Genomic DNA, 14,226 nt, shown 5'->3' on the forward strand with positions numbered 1-14,226 from the left:
TCCAACACACCAGAATCAAATGTCAGAATTCCCTCGTCTACATGTCATTCAGCTTTGCAGAAGCCTGGTAATGAGCTATTCATTTGATTCAGGTGAGATGGAGGAAGGACACATCTAAAAGTGTCATGCTTGCGCCCTCCTCTCGGGTGCGCTCCTCTTCACCCGAGTTCTGCTCACTGGCCACAACACTACAATACCCACAATCCCTCAGCTTTGGACATCTTGGACACACCTGCCGTGAATCACAATCATCATCAGTGTACACCTGGTCATCTCCCTACATAAGCCCCATTCCTGGACTATTGCTTTGTGTGTTATTCTGTCTTATGTTTGCATTCTGCTCAGCATCAGTGTTAGCTTTATTGGCTTTATTAAAGCTCGCATTCCTGGTTACCTGCGTTTGTGTCCGACCCTTCCTGGGAACTACCTGACAAAAAGTTGCAGAGGTAGCTCTCGAGAACTGGACGTGGGCAACCCTGATTTAGTTAATATATTTTAAATGCAACTGTACTCTATTCCTCTCTGTTGACCTTATAAAACCTAAACAGGTTACACAAAAACTCAGTGAATGAACACGTAGAAAAGTTTGTGTAAATCCTTTACAGTGGAAACTTAAAACTGACACCTCAATATTTAAGATTTAAATAAAAACTAAAGTGGGGAAAACATAAGTAAAATTAAACATTAATGTTGCAGTTATTCACAAAGTACAACTAAAATATAAACTTTTTTCTCTTTTTTTTCCCAATCACAATGCTTCTTACACTGCCAGGTTTTTTCTGCACATTTGTCTCATCGATGTAATCTTTTTATAACCAAATTAACTAGCACTTATAATCAAATATGTAGATAGATATTAAAAGTCAAGAGTACCTCATGTTAGTCGGTCTTCTCAGCTCTTCTCACTGCTCTGATTTTACATCCATCTGCTCTTTATAAAGGCTGCTGATGATGCGTCACCTGTTTTAAGTCTCATCTCATCATAAACGAAACTAAAAAGGGAAAAGCAGCTAGCTTCGGTTTCCTGCTCAATAAAACAAAACTTAGTCAACAATGAATAATACCTACTGTACAAAAAGGCTCGTGAGAAGTATTTATTCATCACACTGCTTACTTTTAAAATAAAGTCAGAATTTGTCATTTATTTTGAAGACAGTTGTTCCGCCGCTCGCTAGATGATGCTGCAGCCCTGTTTGATCAGAGAAACTGGGCTGCTTCTTCTAGAAAAACACACTCGATTAAACGCGCCCCTTAGTCTTCTTGTTGTTATTCAGTCGTGTTATTTCTGTGTTATTAGTGACTTTGCAAGATAAATACGTAAACACCGAGTGATTTTCCCCCTTCTGAAGAAAGAGCACGGTATGTGAAATCTTTGTTTGATGTTCGCCGCATCCTCGTGCGTTCGCATTGTTTATGACGGCGCAGGGCCTACACACAAATAGTACTGCTAAATAAGCGGTTTTGTTGCTATCAGAGTCTGGTTATTCGGCTCATACATTGAGCAGTTATAGTATGATCATGATGGAAACGTCATGGTACAGAAATTAGTAATAAGCTAATGAATAAAGCCGGTTTTGTGGAAGGTGGCTTTTTTATACGTGCTTTCTATGTTGCATGTAAGCTCCATCACTCTAAACCTAATATATTATGTGCTTGCATTCCCTTTCAGGTCATTAAAGTGAAAACCAGTCCTCTCCTGCTGTGCTAGTAGATGGCAGCATGCTGGATAAAATCAGTGACAAAGAGCAGCAGTCTATGCTCTGTTCAGACTGTGGTTGCAGCCTCAGCCCACCACAGCCTGACTCTGACCCCACCAGTACTTCCACTGCTTCTAAACAGCAGCAGACAAACAATACAGACATTCCCTCCAAATGTCCATCCTGTCAGGCAGGCGGCAGCAGCGTCTCTAATGGTAGACGACCCCACCGCCGCATCCGCTTGGACCCTCATACCTGAAGCCTGTGCTCCAAAACCTTCATCTCCTCTGCTCACCTAACCCTTCACCTCGCCTCTCACAACAAGGAGAGGAAATTTAGATGTAACATCTGTGGCAAATACTTCCATCAGTCCTCCCACCTGATGGCTCACAAGGCGATCCACAGTAGAGACAGGCCATTTAAGTGTCCTGAGTGTGGGAAGACTTTCGGTCAAGCTTCGCATCTGAAGACCCACCATCGACTCCACACAGGTGAAAAGCCTTTCAAGTGCACCTATTGTGACAAATCTTTCACGCAGAAGGCTGGGCTCTTGGCACATTTTCGGCTTCATACTGGAGAGAGGCCATACAAGTGTGAGAACTGTGGTGCAGGGTTCCGTTCTGTGGCACTCCTGCTCTCTCACAAGGATCAGGAGGCTTCCAGACAGACCGTACCAGTACCAGCACCTGCACCTGAGCCTGAACCCGAACCACCCCTCAAGCAGCCTGAAGGGACACAAAACGGCATGGAGGATCTGAAGTGTGGCATCTGCTGCCGCACTTTTGTGCGCTCATCATACATCAGACTGCACATACGCCTGAAGAAAGGACAACGACCTTATCACTGCAAAGTGTGCAACAAGACCTTTGTCAAGCTGGATACATTTGTGAACCACTGTGACAAACACTTGAGGCAGAAAAAGGAGAAAAACAAAGCGGTTCGAGCCAAAGTTGTTAAACCTCCTTTGTTTGTTCCACTCTCCAAGTCTCCCTCTCCTGAGTCTACGCAGCCTTTATCCCCAGAGGTCAACACACGCTCCAGAGCAAAAGCAAAGACTAAGACTGAGCCGTAACCTGTAGGATGAAAGATGTGTAATAGCACAGTAGTGGTATTTAACATTTAACATAGAAAACGCAATGTTTACAAATGAGAGTAATTCAGAATAAGGGACAAAAGGCATGTGAGTAGTTGAACAATTCCTAACTTACTTTTTACTTAATTCATCATGGATTTACTAAATATACAGTCAAGTTATTTGAATGTCATTAATAATTATCTTTGTAAACACAACAGTGATCTAGTTTTAATGCAAATTTTAAAACATGTGAATCACATGAAACTTAAAAAACTGGAGATCTGAAACAGTCTGAGTTAAAGTGAATTGCGTATGGAACATGTGTGCAACACTTATTCACTTTTTTCCATTGATCAACATCTTACTACAGCCCTGGTATGTACTATTTAGCTAATTTATTTAAGAAAAATTTTAGCACAAAAACAGTTTTTATATTATTTGCATGTGCTGTTTAATCTGTCAGTCTAATAAGTGTACAATCCTAAATCCTTAGAAGTCATGGTTAAACTTTTTCTTAAATCCATACAAGCCCGGTGACGTGTGCTGTAAGGACAAATGTGTCAAATAATGACAGTTAAATGCTTATTGTACAGTAGTAGTGAAAAAAGATTGGTGAGTAAAATAAACACAAAAACATGGTGTGAATCTCCTAATCTTTTTCCTTGTGTTGTACCTCAAAACTTTAAATGTTACCATCTTTAACATAACACAGCCTTCTCATACAAACCCTGTTTTCCTGCTGATTTCAGTCAGTGTGCCTCCACAGTTCATTCTGAGCATGTGTGATCACCTGGACCTGTAGCTATCAGGCTTATCCCTAGAGACCTAAATGTCCGGCCACACGATTGTTACAACACCACGTTCATTGCCACAGTTGAATAACCGGGTCAGCAGAAGCACAGTTGAAGAGTGGATGTTTTGGACCAGTTCTCTGTAGATCAGGGCTACTCAATTCGGTCCTACGAGGGCCGCAATCCAGCAGGTTTTCCATGTATCCCTGCACCAACACACCTGAGTCAAATTAATGAGTCATTCTGTAGAACCTGATTGGCTGTTAGAGCCACCTAATTTGACTCAGGTGTGTTGGTGCAGGGATACATGGAAAACCTGCTGGATTGCGGCCCTCGTAGGACCGAAGTGAGTAGCCCTGCTGTAGATCATACATATTGTTGGGTAGGAGTCTGTCACCTCCACATGGGGAAACTTTTTCTCCCAGCCTAAAAAAAGACAAAGGGCAAGTAAGGACTTTATAAAGCAAGCTATTGCAGCTCTCTTTGGTGAGGGTAAACAGTAATGTGTTTGCCTGGCAGTTATCTGTATCCTCTGAGCAGCTGCTGATGGTCCAGAGCAGAGTAACAGTCATGTGGCGTCTCCAGACGGGGTTTCGGCGCAGGACGATAGATCCACTGATTGAGTCTCCGGTGCATACGCTGATTGGTCTGTCCAGCATGAACAGAGTCTGCTTCCAGTGTGTTGACCTGAGAAGAAGTAGTTGATATCAAAGTGTTGTTTCCTAATACATGTTCATTTAAAGTGTTGAAGATAGATTTTTATTAATATTATTATTGTTTTTTACTCTGAGCTTGGTCCAGTGTTCAGCTCCGCTGTTGCACCGCCTGCCTCCAGGCTCTCGAAATGAACAGTGAACCAGGCAGTGAATCCATGGAAGACTCCAGACCTTTCCACACAAAACTGAAACTCACCCTTCATTTCCTGAGAAAAGAAACTGTTCTGTTAGTATAAAAATCCAACTTTGGTGGCAGTTGGAAATGATTGAACCCACTTGTCACCTCAAGGTCTGTAACTTGCAGAGTGTACATGTCCAAGCAGATGACGTCACAGGGAGCAGAGAGGCAGTCGTTAGGTTCAAGGATGTGGCTGAACTTGGGCTTGGTAAAAAACTCCTGCTGTGCCAAAATCCTGCGGAAATGAGACATCATTCAGAGCTAATAAAAAAGTGTGGCTATCAAAGCAATAACAGCAACATTGTGTAGCCACACCTTGTTTCCAGGAAATATTCCCACAATAAAATCCATTATTCCTACCGTTACTTCACATTACTCAAATACTCTTTTGTTGGGAAAGTATAAGTGATTAGAGTCTTTAAGCAACTCTTAATCCCAGTTTTTGCCTATTTAACCATTAAGTAAAGCTGCAACTTTAAATTTCTTTGCACATCTGATCCATAATATTAAGCAACTAATTGTATGTCTTTACGTTTGATTATCCAGCTCTGCAGTATCATAAACACCCTATCCATGTTTTCATTTACAATGGACATGTGAGCTGTACTGCTGTAATGGAAACAAGGACAGTAAATAAAGCAAAACAATAATTCACTCAGTAAGCTGCATTGTTATTTCAATGTTTAGCAGTTGGGTGCAAAGTGGTAAACAGAGCAGGTTAGACACATTTCAGTTTCATATTTTAAGCAAAGTTTAAAAAAAAAAAAAAAAACAGTGTCAGGAAAATTCAGCCAGGAATTAAGAAACCTGCATGTTGTTCAGCTCATATAAACAAGGAGCCACATGATCAAGTTTCAGGTGTAAATATTAAATCACAAAAGTGATCATAGACAGGACAGAACTAAGAGCTGGGATAATAATATATAAATGGATGTGACTACACTTACATTTGTACAGTTACATGTCATAGCACATTGAGTTACATAAAAAAAAGTTTACTTTCATAAAATGAAGTATTTTGTAACTGATGTGAACATGCACATGAAAAGCATGAGCAAATTAAAAGTATCACGGAAACATCACAGCCTGGAAAGACCTGCAGCACATTTCAAGATACAAAATGTTTGTACATCTAGAGTCAGGTTCATCAGAATCAGGAAAAATAAAATCAGACAGGAGATTGTTCTGTATGTTATTAATGGTTCTTACTGAAGAGGGGTGAAGTCCAGGCCATAGGGACTCTCCCAGAAGGCCATTTTCTCTGCGTAGTAGCTCTCAGCCTGACACGGGACCAGGGTGAAGGCTGCAGAAGACGGCCACATTATACCTCCATTTCTGAGCCAGCGGTCCCTGGCTACCAGCACTGACTCCACCATGAACTCAAACTAGACCAACAAACAAGAAAAAAAAACAAACACGATGGTTGTTTTAAAAGAATTAAGACTTGATAGTAGAAGAATATGACAGCATCTAGCGAGGAAGCAGTGCTCCAGAAAAGAAAAATCTTCAAAAACAGAAAGGCACCTTCACACCTAAATTTTAAATGACAGCAGTGGAAGTATCACTATGATTACCAGTAAGCAGTTTCCCATCCACTCAGACACCAGGATGTCCACCTGCTCTGGCAGCTCGAGCTCTTCTGCTCGTCCCTGGAGCACTGTGACCACCTCCTCACAGCCATTCTGCTTCACTAGCTGCCTGGTGTACTCCGCCATGGAGCTCGCCTCCACAGCATATACCTACGGTACCACACATTAACTTACAACACTATACATAACTGCTTATCCCATGTAGTAACAACCCTTGTTCAGCAGATGGCAGTATAAGCATCCAGACCAACATAAAGCACACAGTGATTCAGTTGCTCTGAATAAACTTAATCATCCAGATTAAACGGAAATTTATTTGAACATTTTTGTTTTCTTGACTCAAATTTCTATCACAAACATCCTAAACGGTGTTGAGTCATTCATATTCTAGCAGCCTACCTAACCAAAAAATTGTCAGCATTACCTTTGAAGGTTGTGCCAGCTGAGCGCAGAATAGGCTGATGATGCCGGTGCCACAGCCTAGATCCATCACCACCTTGTTCCTCAGAGAAGAACTGTTGCTGAGAATAACCTGCCGGTATGTCTCTGTGCGGCTCCTGTCTGACAACATCTCCAGGTGGAGTCTCTGAATCATGAGATGGGATCAAATATAATACAAAAAATTCCTAATGCATCACCGGAAATGCAAAATGATGACACTTGTCATTTCATTCCAGGTATTGAAAGGGTTAACTGATGGAAAATAATATCATGACACAACATAACTGAAAAATAACAATGTGAAATCAAAACAGACATAAATAAAAGCCAACTTAATCAAACATTATGTAGCATTCTTCATCTATTGAAGTAAAACTTTTGGCAGAAAGTCATTTTTGGTGATTTTGTGTGGATGTTTTCCCCCTGTGAAACTCCCATCAGCAATTAGCAGCTAGAGAGTAATGGGGCAGTGGGGCTGTTCAATTGAATATGCTAATGTAGTCTGCTGGGTGCATTGATCCTTTATCTCATTGTGGTTTGTGCAAGTTAGATCTATGGCCCTGGGCAAAGCTCTGAAGCATCTGCAGGCTGTGCTGTGTATTGATAAATCCATGACGCTGTCCGTGGTTTTGAGGTTGCAGAAAGACTTGTAATGGCGTATTTTTCTTTCTACTGTGTCCTTCACAGTTTTTTTTTGTAACTATAAATACTACATCTATACGTGTCTTTGTTGGCTTACATAGTGAGGCCCAATCCCTGGCTCTATACTCACAGAGTAATGGGTTCAGGGTGCTGATGCAGACTTTTTCACAGCATTATGCTCTGAAATATCCAACATATTTCCATGTTCCTGGAAAACTGCCTAAAATTTTATGCAACATTGGTGACATAAAACCATGGATGCCTTGTCCCCCATAAAATCACAGCAAACTAAAAATTAATGGTAAAGGTCAGGTATCAGCTAATAACATTATCTCTTAGTGACAGCCTTTTGCTACCTACTGTTTATAATTTTTTAATAGTAGAATTGTTACTCCTTTGCTTTTTTGCATTTCTTAGGGATGTTGTGTTATTCTAAAGTAGTATGCTGTCTATATGTTGCATCCCGTGTCTCCTCTTTATACCATTTTAAGACCTCATAAACTCACATGCACTGAAGTAGAATCATCAGCTAAGTATCAGAGAGTTTGGTGATTAGGTTTTTTGATAGAGGTTGGGCCATATATTGACATGCAGCAGCTTGTACTATTCTTATAATATTTCTTTCATCATTTAGCGACATCTATGCTGCTGTAAACACAACAGACCAAGTAAGATATACTAAGGTTTGAATGATGTGGCAGCTTGGAGCTAAAGTAGCCTTGAAGGCACTGTTTTTTGTGAAGAAGGAGCAGAAGGGATGCAGTCGTTGGGACATTTTCTGTTTAAAGAATAACAAGCCACCTGCTGGCTTTGTATCTTTAGTTTCTTTGTAAACTCTCTCCGGCTCCAGGATGAGTACAGTAGTTACTACAAAAGTAACAACTTGTTTTCATGTTTCTTCTTGGGTGGTGAATTCAAGAAGACGTGGAGAAGCCAATGCTTAAAGTCATGTGTCTATTCTAGGCTAAGCTGTGAAAAAGATAAATAATAATAATAAAAAATACTGCACTGCTATACTGCAGCTGTCTGAGTAACTCACGATGAAGGAAACACATCCCAAATGAACATTAGTACATTACTAAATTAAGACATTGTGTCTTTGTCCTCAAAAAGTGTTAAGTTTTAGCTTGTGAAACTTAGAAATGATTGCAAAACATAATGGTTCTATTTCTAACCAGTGTCCCATAACTGCCGAAGTATTCTTCATCCTGCCATGGATCCTCTAAGGAAATGTCCTCTTCCTCAGCAGCGTCCTTGCACAAGTAGCTGGCAGGAACATAACCTATGACCCCCTCCAGCTCTGCCCACCACCACTCAGCTGAAGACTTGGCGTGCACAAGAAGTTTGTCTCCTGTGCTGAAACTGAGCTGCGGGGTGGGAAAAAGTGATAAAGTCGGTATTAACATTGTGACCTCTGATCCTAAATGTACAACTGGGAGTCTGCCAGAGGTCTGAGTAGTTCTATCTAACCTGCTCGGAGCCACTTCCAGTGAAGTCAGACAAAGCAACATACTCTTCAGGAGACGTATCGTCCTCGTCCTCTTTCTCTGTTTGCATGTTTATTTACGTTAACAAATTATTTTCCTTTTTAAAAGTCAACACAGTCTTTTTTTCGTTACATAAAGCTTAATCTGGAAGTATGAAAACATGTTATTACAACAATACAAACGTTCAAATTCAAAACACCTAGCTGCTGCTTTGCGTATCAGAAACACTTCCTGGTTTGACGTCAGATTTCGCGCCTTCACGGTTATCGGAAATTTCGAAACTCATTCGGTGAAAAATAGCTGAATAATTTGATTCGGGAATTTGTGAGCAGCACGAGCATCTACATTTATATTTAAAAATCACAAGCGATGATAGTTTTTTATAATAAGTAAATTTAAGATATTCTGGATGTTTATCATTGCCACTATATTTTATAAGTTTTTACTGAAGAAACAACGAAATTGTATGACTAATTTGACTTTAACCATAGCTTCAGTCTCCTTATATTAGAACAGCATGAATCCAGTTAACTGGGAATTCAGAATAACTGTTTTATCAACCCGTTAAGAGTCTCATTGCTGAGGAATTTTTTTATTCATACAGTTAATTTCTTTGAAATGCCTTTTCTTCTTTAGAGTTTATGCACGTGGATTTTTCCTGTGAAGAATAAATGTAAACATAATGATACATTATAAGACGAAAAAAAGTGTTTAAATTATTTTTTATTACAATAACAAACTGAATGAACTTTTGAAATAACTTCATTAGAGAAAAAACAAAAATAAAAAACAAAACATGAAATCAATGTGCAGGTCAGAGTCTACAAACAGCTAGTTTAGGGAGAAACTACATTTCACACATTGCTTTCCTAAACCAAGAGGGTTGATCAGCTTTATATAATTATCTCAATGAGCATGCCACACATGTCCTTGGTGAGGTGTCTCAGCTGTCTTTTGTCTTTGACTTGAGAAAAGGCTTGTGGAGCACGTCATGAAGTCGTCTCGCCTGTGCACACAAAATACCAACATGGTGACTTGGTGATTATCCCATCTACTCTCAGCATGCCAGTTTCCTGCACACTCATTCTTCCTCACCTTTTGTGGTCCAAGGCCTGGGCAGAGTACCAAGTCTTCCTTAGAAGCGGTAATGATTCCCTCTACCGACTGTTAAGAAATATATATTTTAAAAATAATGTCTTTTTTTGTACAGTTTATTGACTGAATCATTAGTTCCGGGTGGATGAGACAGTAATTCAGAGTTATAACACAGTAAATAGAGTAAAACTACTGTTAGATTACTTTTGATCAATGTTCCCACTTTTTAAAAAAACTCCAATCTCGAATTTGTTGTTTAGTTCATTACTGGTTTAGAATTGTGCTTTCCCCCCCAAAAGCAGAATGATATCTATGCAACATGTCTAATTCACCTTTTTGAAACATTTACTTTGCTATGGAAAAGAAGAAGAAGAAGAAAAAAAAGTTGAGACTTCGGGAAACTTAGGGTAGCCACGGGGAAACTATTTCCCTGTGGCTCTATTATTCAGGTATTCTCTATCCAACAGAAAGAAAAAGTGAGCTAAGGAACCTCTGGTTAAGTTTACGTGGTTATTTTTTCTTTGGTACTCACTGAAAAAGTGGAGAGCAAGGTAATGGCATCAGTTTTGTTGATAGACTTCACAGTTGTCAGGCAGTCTGTAACCTTTAATTAAACAAAATAACTACAATCAGCATTGAGAAGCAAGACTTCAGCATACACTCTGACTGAGATTGCTGTATTTTTATTGACATCCCATTCAGTCAGATATATTACAGTATAGAAAAAGCTAAATTTAGAAATAAAGGATTAAACAAATATTTAAACAGCAAAAGACTGAAGCTAAACACACCTTTGACAGGTAGTTTTTTTCAACTTGTTCCCTCAGGAGATCCACTGGTTTCTTTTCATATGACTTGTATGTTTCCAGGTAACGCCCGGCTTCTTCTGGACTGCCAGTTCAACATGAAGAAGATACAAAACAAACAGACAGAAGACAACAAGGCTTAAAAATCGATTTTTAACTGATACTAGTTTATTGAAAAAGATTAATCAAACAACATATCTTAGGTCTGCTATGATTAAATAGTTACTGTTTTAAAGACATGTTTATTTATGTAGCTTTTATTTAACCAGGAAATACACATAGATACAATATTTCTTCTTCCACTGAGGCCTGGTATCACTGACGTACCACCATGTAACATATTTGACAAACAAAAACTTTTAACTTTATTTGCTGATGGACTTTGTGAGTCAGCAAAGGTCTAAAACACTATTATTTTTAATGTTACTGGTCTTACCTCCAAGCTAAGATAAGAGTGCAGTCAGCCATGATGCAGATACGAGCCAGCTCCTTCAGTGCATGATGAGGATCTTTCTGGAAAAAAAGAGGAAAAAAGTACATTTACTGTTATATCTTCATTAGTTGAATTTAAGATTTCTGACAACAAACATGTTCTTATTGTTTTTAAGAGGATCTTTGTATAATAGTTTTTTGCATTTGTCTCAAATTTTGTTATCAATCAACATGATTTTATTTTCTTTTTTATAAGTGCTTCATTTTAGCATCTTTAAAAAGGTAAAAGAAAAAAAATGAACTGAAATACCACATGTAAGAGTTAGTGGAGCAGCACAGGATAACAGATTTAGAATAACAACCTAAACTTAACTATGTCATTGTGGCCTTAAATAACTGGGACAAGATTTCCTTAAGTGTTTTTAAAACTGTAATGGCTATAGTATCACTATATCAGTACCAGGTATGAAAATACAGTCACTTGTTGATGCTACATACATTTGTACACCTACATACACTTACCACATCTACTTGGACTAGCAGTACACGTAGGGTGAATGTGTTTCCAAGCTGCTTCAAACGGTCATGGATGTAGTTTGGATTAAGGTTGTGATACCTCAAACTTCAAACCGGACCCAAAATCAACATCATAAGAGAACCCAAAAGACGTTAGTGATTAGGTCAGACATATGTGGTCATCCAAACATATTAATTCTATATTACAAGATGCTGGTAAGATATTTTCTGAGTCACAGCTCATGGAGCAGAAACCCACCTGAGGAACAATGCACAGGTCATCTGTCCCAAGACATAGTCCGGTACAACATCTCCAAATTCCCATGGCACACTCCTCACAAACTTCAGAATAGGATTCCCCCTCTGAATATGGGAAAATTAATACATGATGGTAAGCTGAAAACTGCTTATTTTAGACAGTGCGAGGTAACTGTAATTAGCAAGGATATGTGCATAGAAAGAGTTAATTAATGCTTTAATCTGTTGTAAAAGTAAAAAAAAACTATTAAGGTTTTTTGCGAACCTGTCGAGGACTGACAATAATGCTGCTCCCAGACCCAACTGGTTTAGGACACAGACTAGGGCTTGTATCCGACGTTTGACAGTTCCCCTCATCCTCCTGTTTCTTCTGACTGCTTTTAACATCCTCTGCTCCAGTCTGAAAACAGTCCTTAACTGTTTCACAGTTTCCTGCAGAAGAAGGTACAGAGTCCTGCGCCTCCTGCCTCAGACTGGTGACTCCAGCATCTTCAGTCCTGACCAGTTTGCAGAGGACATCCTTCTGTGGAGCAGCCGCTACATTGTTTTTACTCTGGACGATGTATTCTGCATAGGACAGGGGTTGGTCCGCTGATTTGGGAACAGACGTTGCGGAGGATGCTACTGAGGTCGTGGTGTTTTGTTGTCCTTTGGATATAGGCTGAAACAGTGGCTTTGGCTGGAACACAGTAAAATGAAGTCTAAAAACTAAATCACAGATAGATTCATGTTCAACCACAAGTCACAATTTGATTAAGCTAACCAGATCTAAAAGACGTGTCAGTAGTTAGCGTGAAAGTGAACTTATTAATTTTGGTCAGTTAGCTGCATAGCTAGGTGGACGCTAGCTTGATTAAAGCAAATACAGACCGGTATTCTTTCTTTGGTGAAAGCAGAATCATCCAAGTTTATGTGAAACCTTTTCTTCATGTCTTTCAATTGATGAAAACCCTTTTACGTAATCATATATCCCCGAATAACTAAATGAACTTCTGCTAACGTTACTCACTATACAGACAGGGAAAAGTCGCTTTGGCACTTCCGGAACAACTCTACCAAAATTAAAGCACAGCCGCAATAACTTGAACTATTTATTTATTTATTTTTGCTTTATGTCTTTGCTGCTGTTAACTTTGCCCCCCCCCCCCCCCCCCCCCCCCCCCAACCACCACCACATACACACACACACCTTCTTAAAACATTTAGTCCATATTACATTTAAAATCAATTAATGTGAGAGTTAATTTTACCTGCTTTTAAGAGAGTTGTGATATTTATCTGATAATTCACATCCACATTGGAAGAATGGCTTTTTGGTTTTGGCATTGGAACAGTGATATGAAAAGTTTTTTTTTTTTTTTTTTTTTTTGTAATGGTACAAATCTACTAATCATAAACAAAATGTTCTTTGTCTTATTACCTCATGTAATGATTTGCCTTTACTGGAAATGTCTTAATAGGTTAGGTGTTTCCTGCCGCTGCACACCTAAATCAAGTTAATTGCTTCAACATGCTTGGACAGAGTTTGACTACAAGCTGTTGAGGAGTGCCAGTCATTTGAATCAGGTGAGTTGGATCAGGGGAGACATCTAAAACCTGCAGCACTTCAGTCCTTGATGATCGGAGCTGAACACCCCTGATATTCACCTTTGAGAGAATCCACTGTCATTTGCAAATGTTATCTTTTGTGTATTTCTAGAACATGTTGAGTATCTTATTTTTATTAGAATGGATTTGTTTTATTTATGGAAAAAATAATGGCCTGTTTCAGTTGCAGGGAGAAATGCTTTCTATATATGTTAATGTTCAATGACATTAACTCTACAACTTTTCCATTGATGTGGAATAATGACAACACCTATACTTGCAACAGCAAACATTTTTTCAACTACAATAAAGGAAGTTAGACAGATTGAGCTGCAATCCTTAAAGTGTTTTAACATTTCTACAGATTGCCTAAAAACACATTTTCCATTTATTTTAATTTTCTTTCCATCTAATTTTAGATGTGAATATTCCAAGAATATATTAATATTATGACATATTATAAGAATAGACAAACAACAAAAGAAAAAAGGGAAAAAAATTAAGAAAAAAAGCTTTGCAATTGATCAAATATTTTAACATCAATTCATATGCATATTACTCTAACCATAACTCAGAATAAGTGATACATGTAAATATTTGTTATGAATATAATTATTTAAGTATCTCCAACCTACAATTGTTCCAGAACTCAGCAGCACGAGTTCTGTTTTAAAATCGCTGCATTGGCTCCCAGTACGTTTCAGAACTGATTTAAAGGTTCTTTTTAGTGGTTTATAAATGTCTTAATGGTCTTGGACCTTCTTTTTTACTTGACCTTCTTTTAAATTATGAGCCCTCTTGGACCCTGAGATCCTCTGGTACAGGCCTTTTAGTTGTTCCTAAAGTCAGGACGAAAACCCACGGCAAAGCCTCATTCCACCACTATGGCCCTCATCTGTGCAACAGTCTGCTAGAG

At 38.9% G+C, this 14,226-nt stretch overlaps 3 protein-coding genes across 4 annotated transcripts; 1 reads left to right on the forward strand and 2 right to left on the reverse strand.

Moving 5' to 3' along the window:
* Positions 1-1,026: 1,026 nt before the first annotated feature.
* Positions 1,027-3,411, forward strand: LOC121650424 (zinc finger protein 774). Its single transcript, XM_042001941.1, has 2 exons — positions 1,027-1,359; positions 1,670-3,411. Exon 2 carries the CDS (start codon positions 2,080-2,082, stop codon positions 2,767-2,769), a length of 690 nt encoding a protein of 229 aa, XP_041857875.1. The 5' UTR covers positions 1,027-1,359; positions 1,670-2,079; the 3' UTR covers positions 2,770-3,411.
* Positions 3,401-9,257, reverse strand: prmt2 (protein arginine methyltransferase 2). 2 transcript variants are annotated; one of them, XM_042001939.1, is made up of 10 exons: positions 8,600-9,257; positions 8,305-8,496; positions 6,471-6,632; positions 6,032-6,196; positions 5,667-5,842; positions 4,563-4,692; positions 4,349-4,485; positions 4,076-4,250; positions 3,929-3,989; positions 3,401-3,709 (listed from the first exon to the last, which is right to left on the reverse strand). In XM_042001939.1, the coding sequence occupies exons 1-9, from the start codon at positions 8,684-8,686 to the stop codon at positions 3,957-3,959; spliced, it is 1,257 nt and encodes a 418-aa protein (XP_041857873.1). In that variant the 5' UTR covers positions 8,687-9,257; the 3' UTR covers positions 3,401-3,709; positions 3,929-3,956. The 2 variants fall into 2 exon arrangements, with proteins under 2 accessions (XP_041857873.1, XP_041857872.1); XM_042001938.1 differs by having other exon boundaries at positions 3,401-3,989; positions 8,600-9,248.
* Positions 9,258-9,321: 64 nt separating this feature from the next.
* On the reverse strand, positions 9,322-12,759 carry ercc1 (excision repair cross-complementation group 1). The gene is made up of 9 exons (XM_042001940.1): positions 12,594-12,759; positions 11,989-12,402; positions 11,725-11,828; positions 11,472-11,571; positions 10,954-11,030; positions 10,503-10,602; positions 10,244-10,315; positions 9,712-9,780; positions 9,322-9,622 (listed from the first exon to the last, which is right to left on the reverse strand). Exons 1-9 carry the CDS (start codon positions 12,651-12,653, stop codon positions 9,560-9,562), a joined length of 1,059 nt encoding a protein of 352 aa, XP_041857874.1. The 5' UTR covers positions 12,654-12,759; the 3' UTR covers positions 9,322-9,559.
* Positions 12,760-14,226: the final 1,467 nt, after the last annotated feature.

This window comes from Melanotaenia boesemani, chromosome 12 (genome assembly GCF_017639745.1).
Source record: "Melanotaenia boesemani isolate fMelBoe1 chromosome 12, fMelBoe1.pri, whole genome shotgun sequence".
Classification (NCBI taxonomy): Eukaryota; Metazoa; Chordata; class Actinopteri; order Atheriniformes; family Melanotaeniidae; genus Melanotaenia; species Melanotaenia boesemani.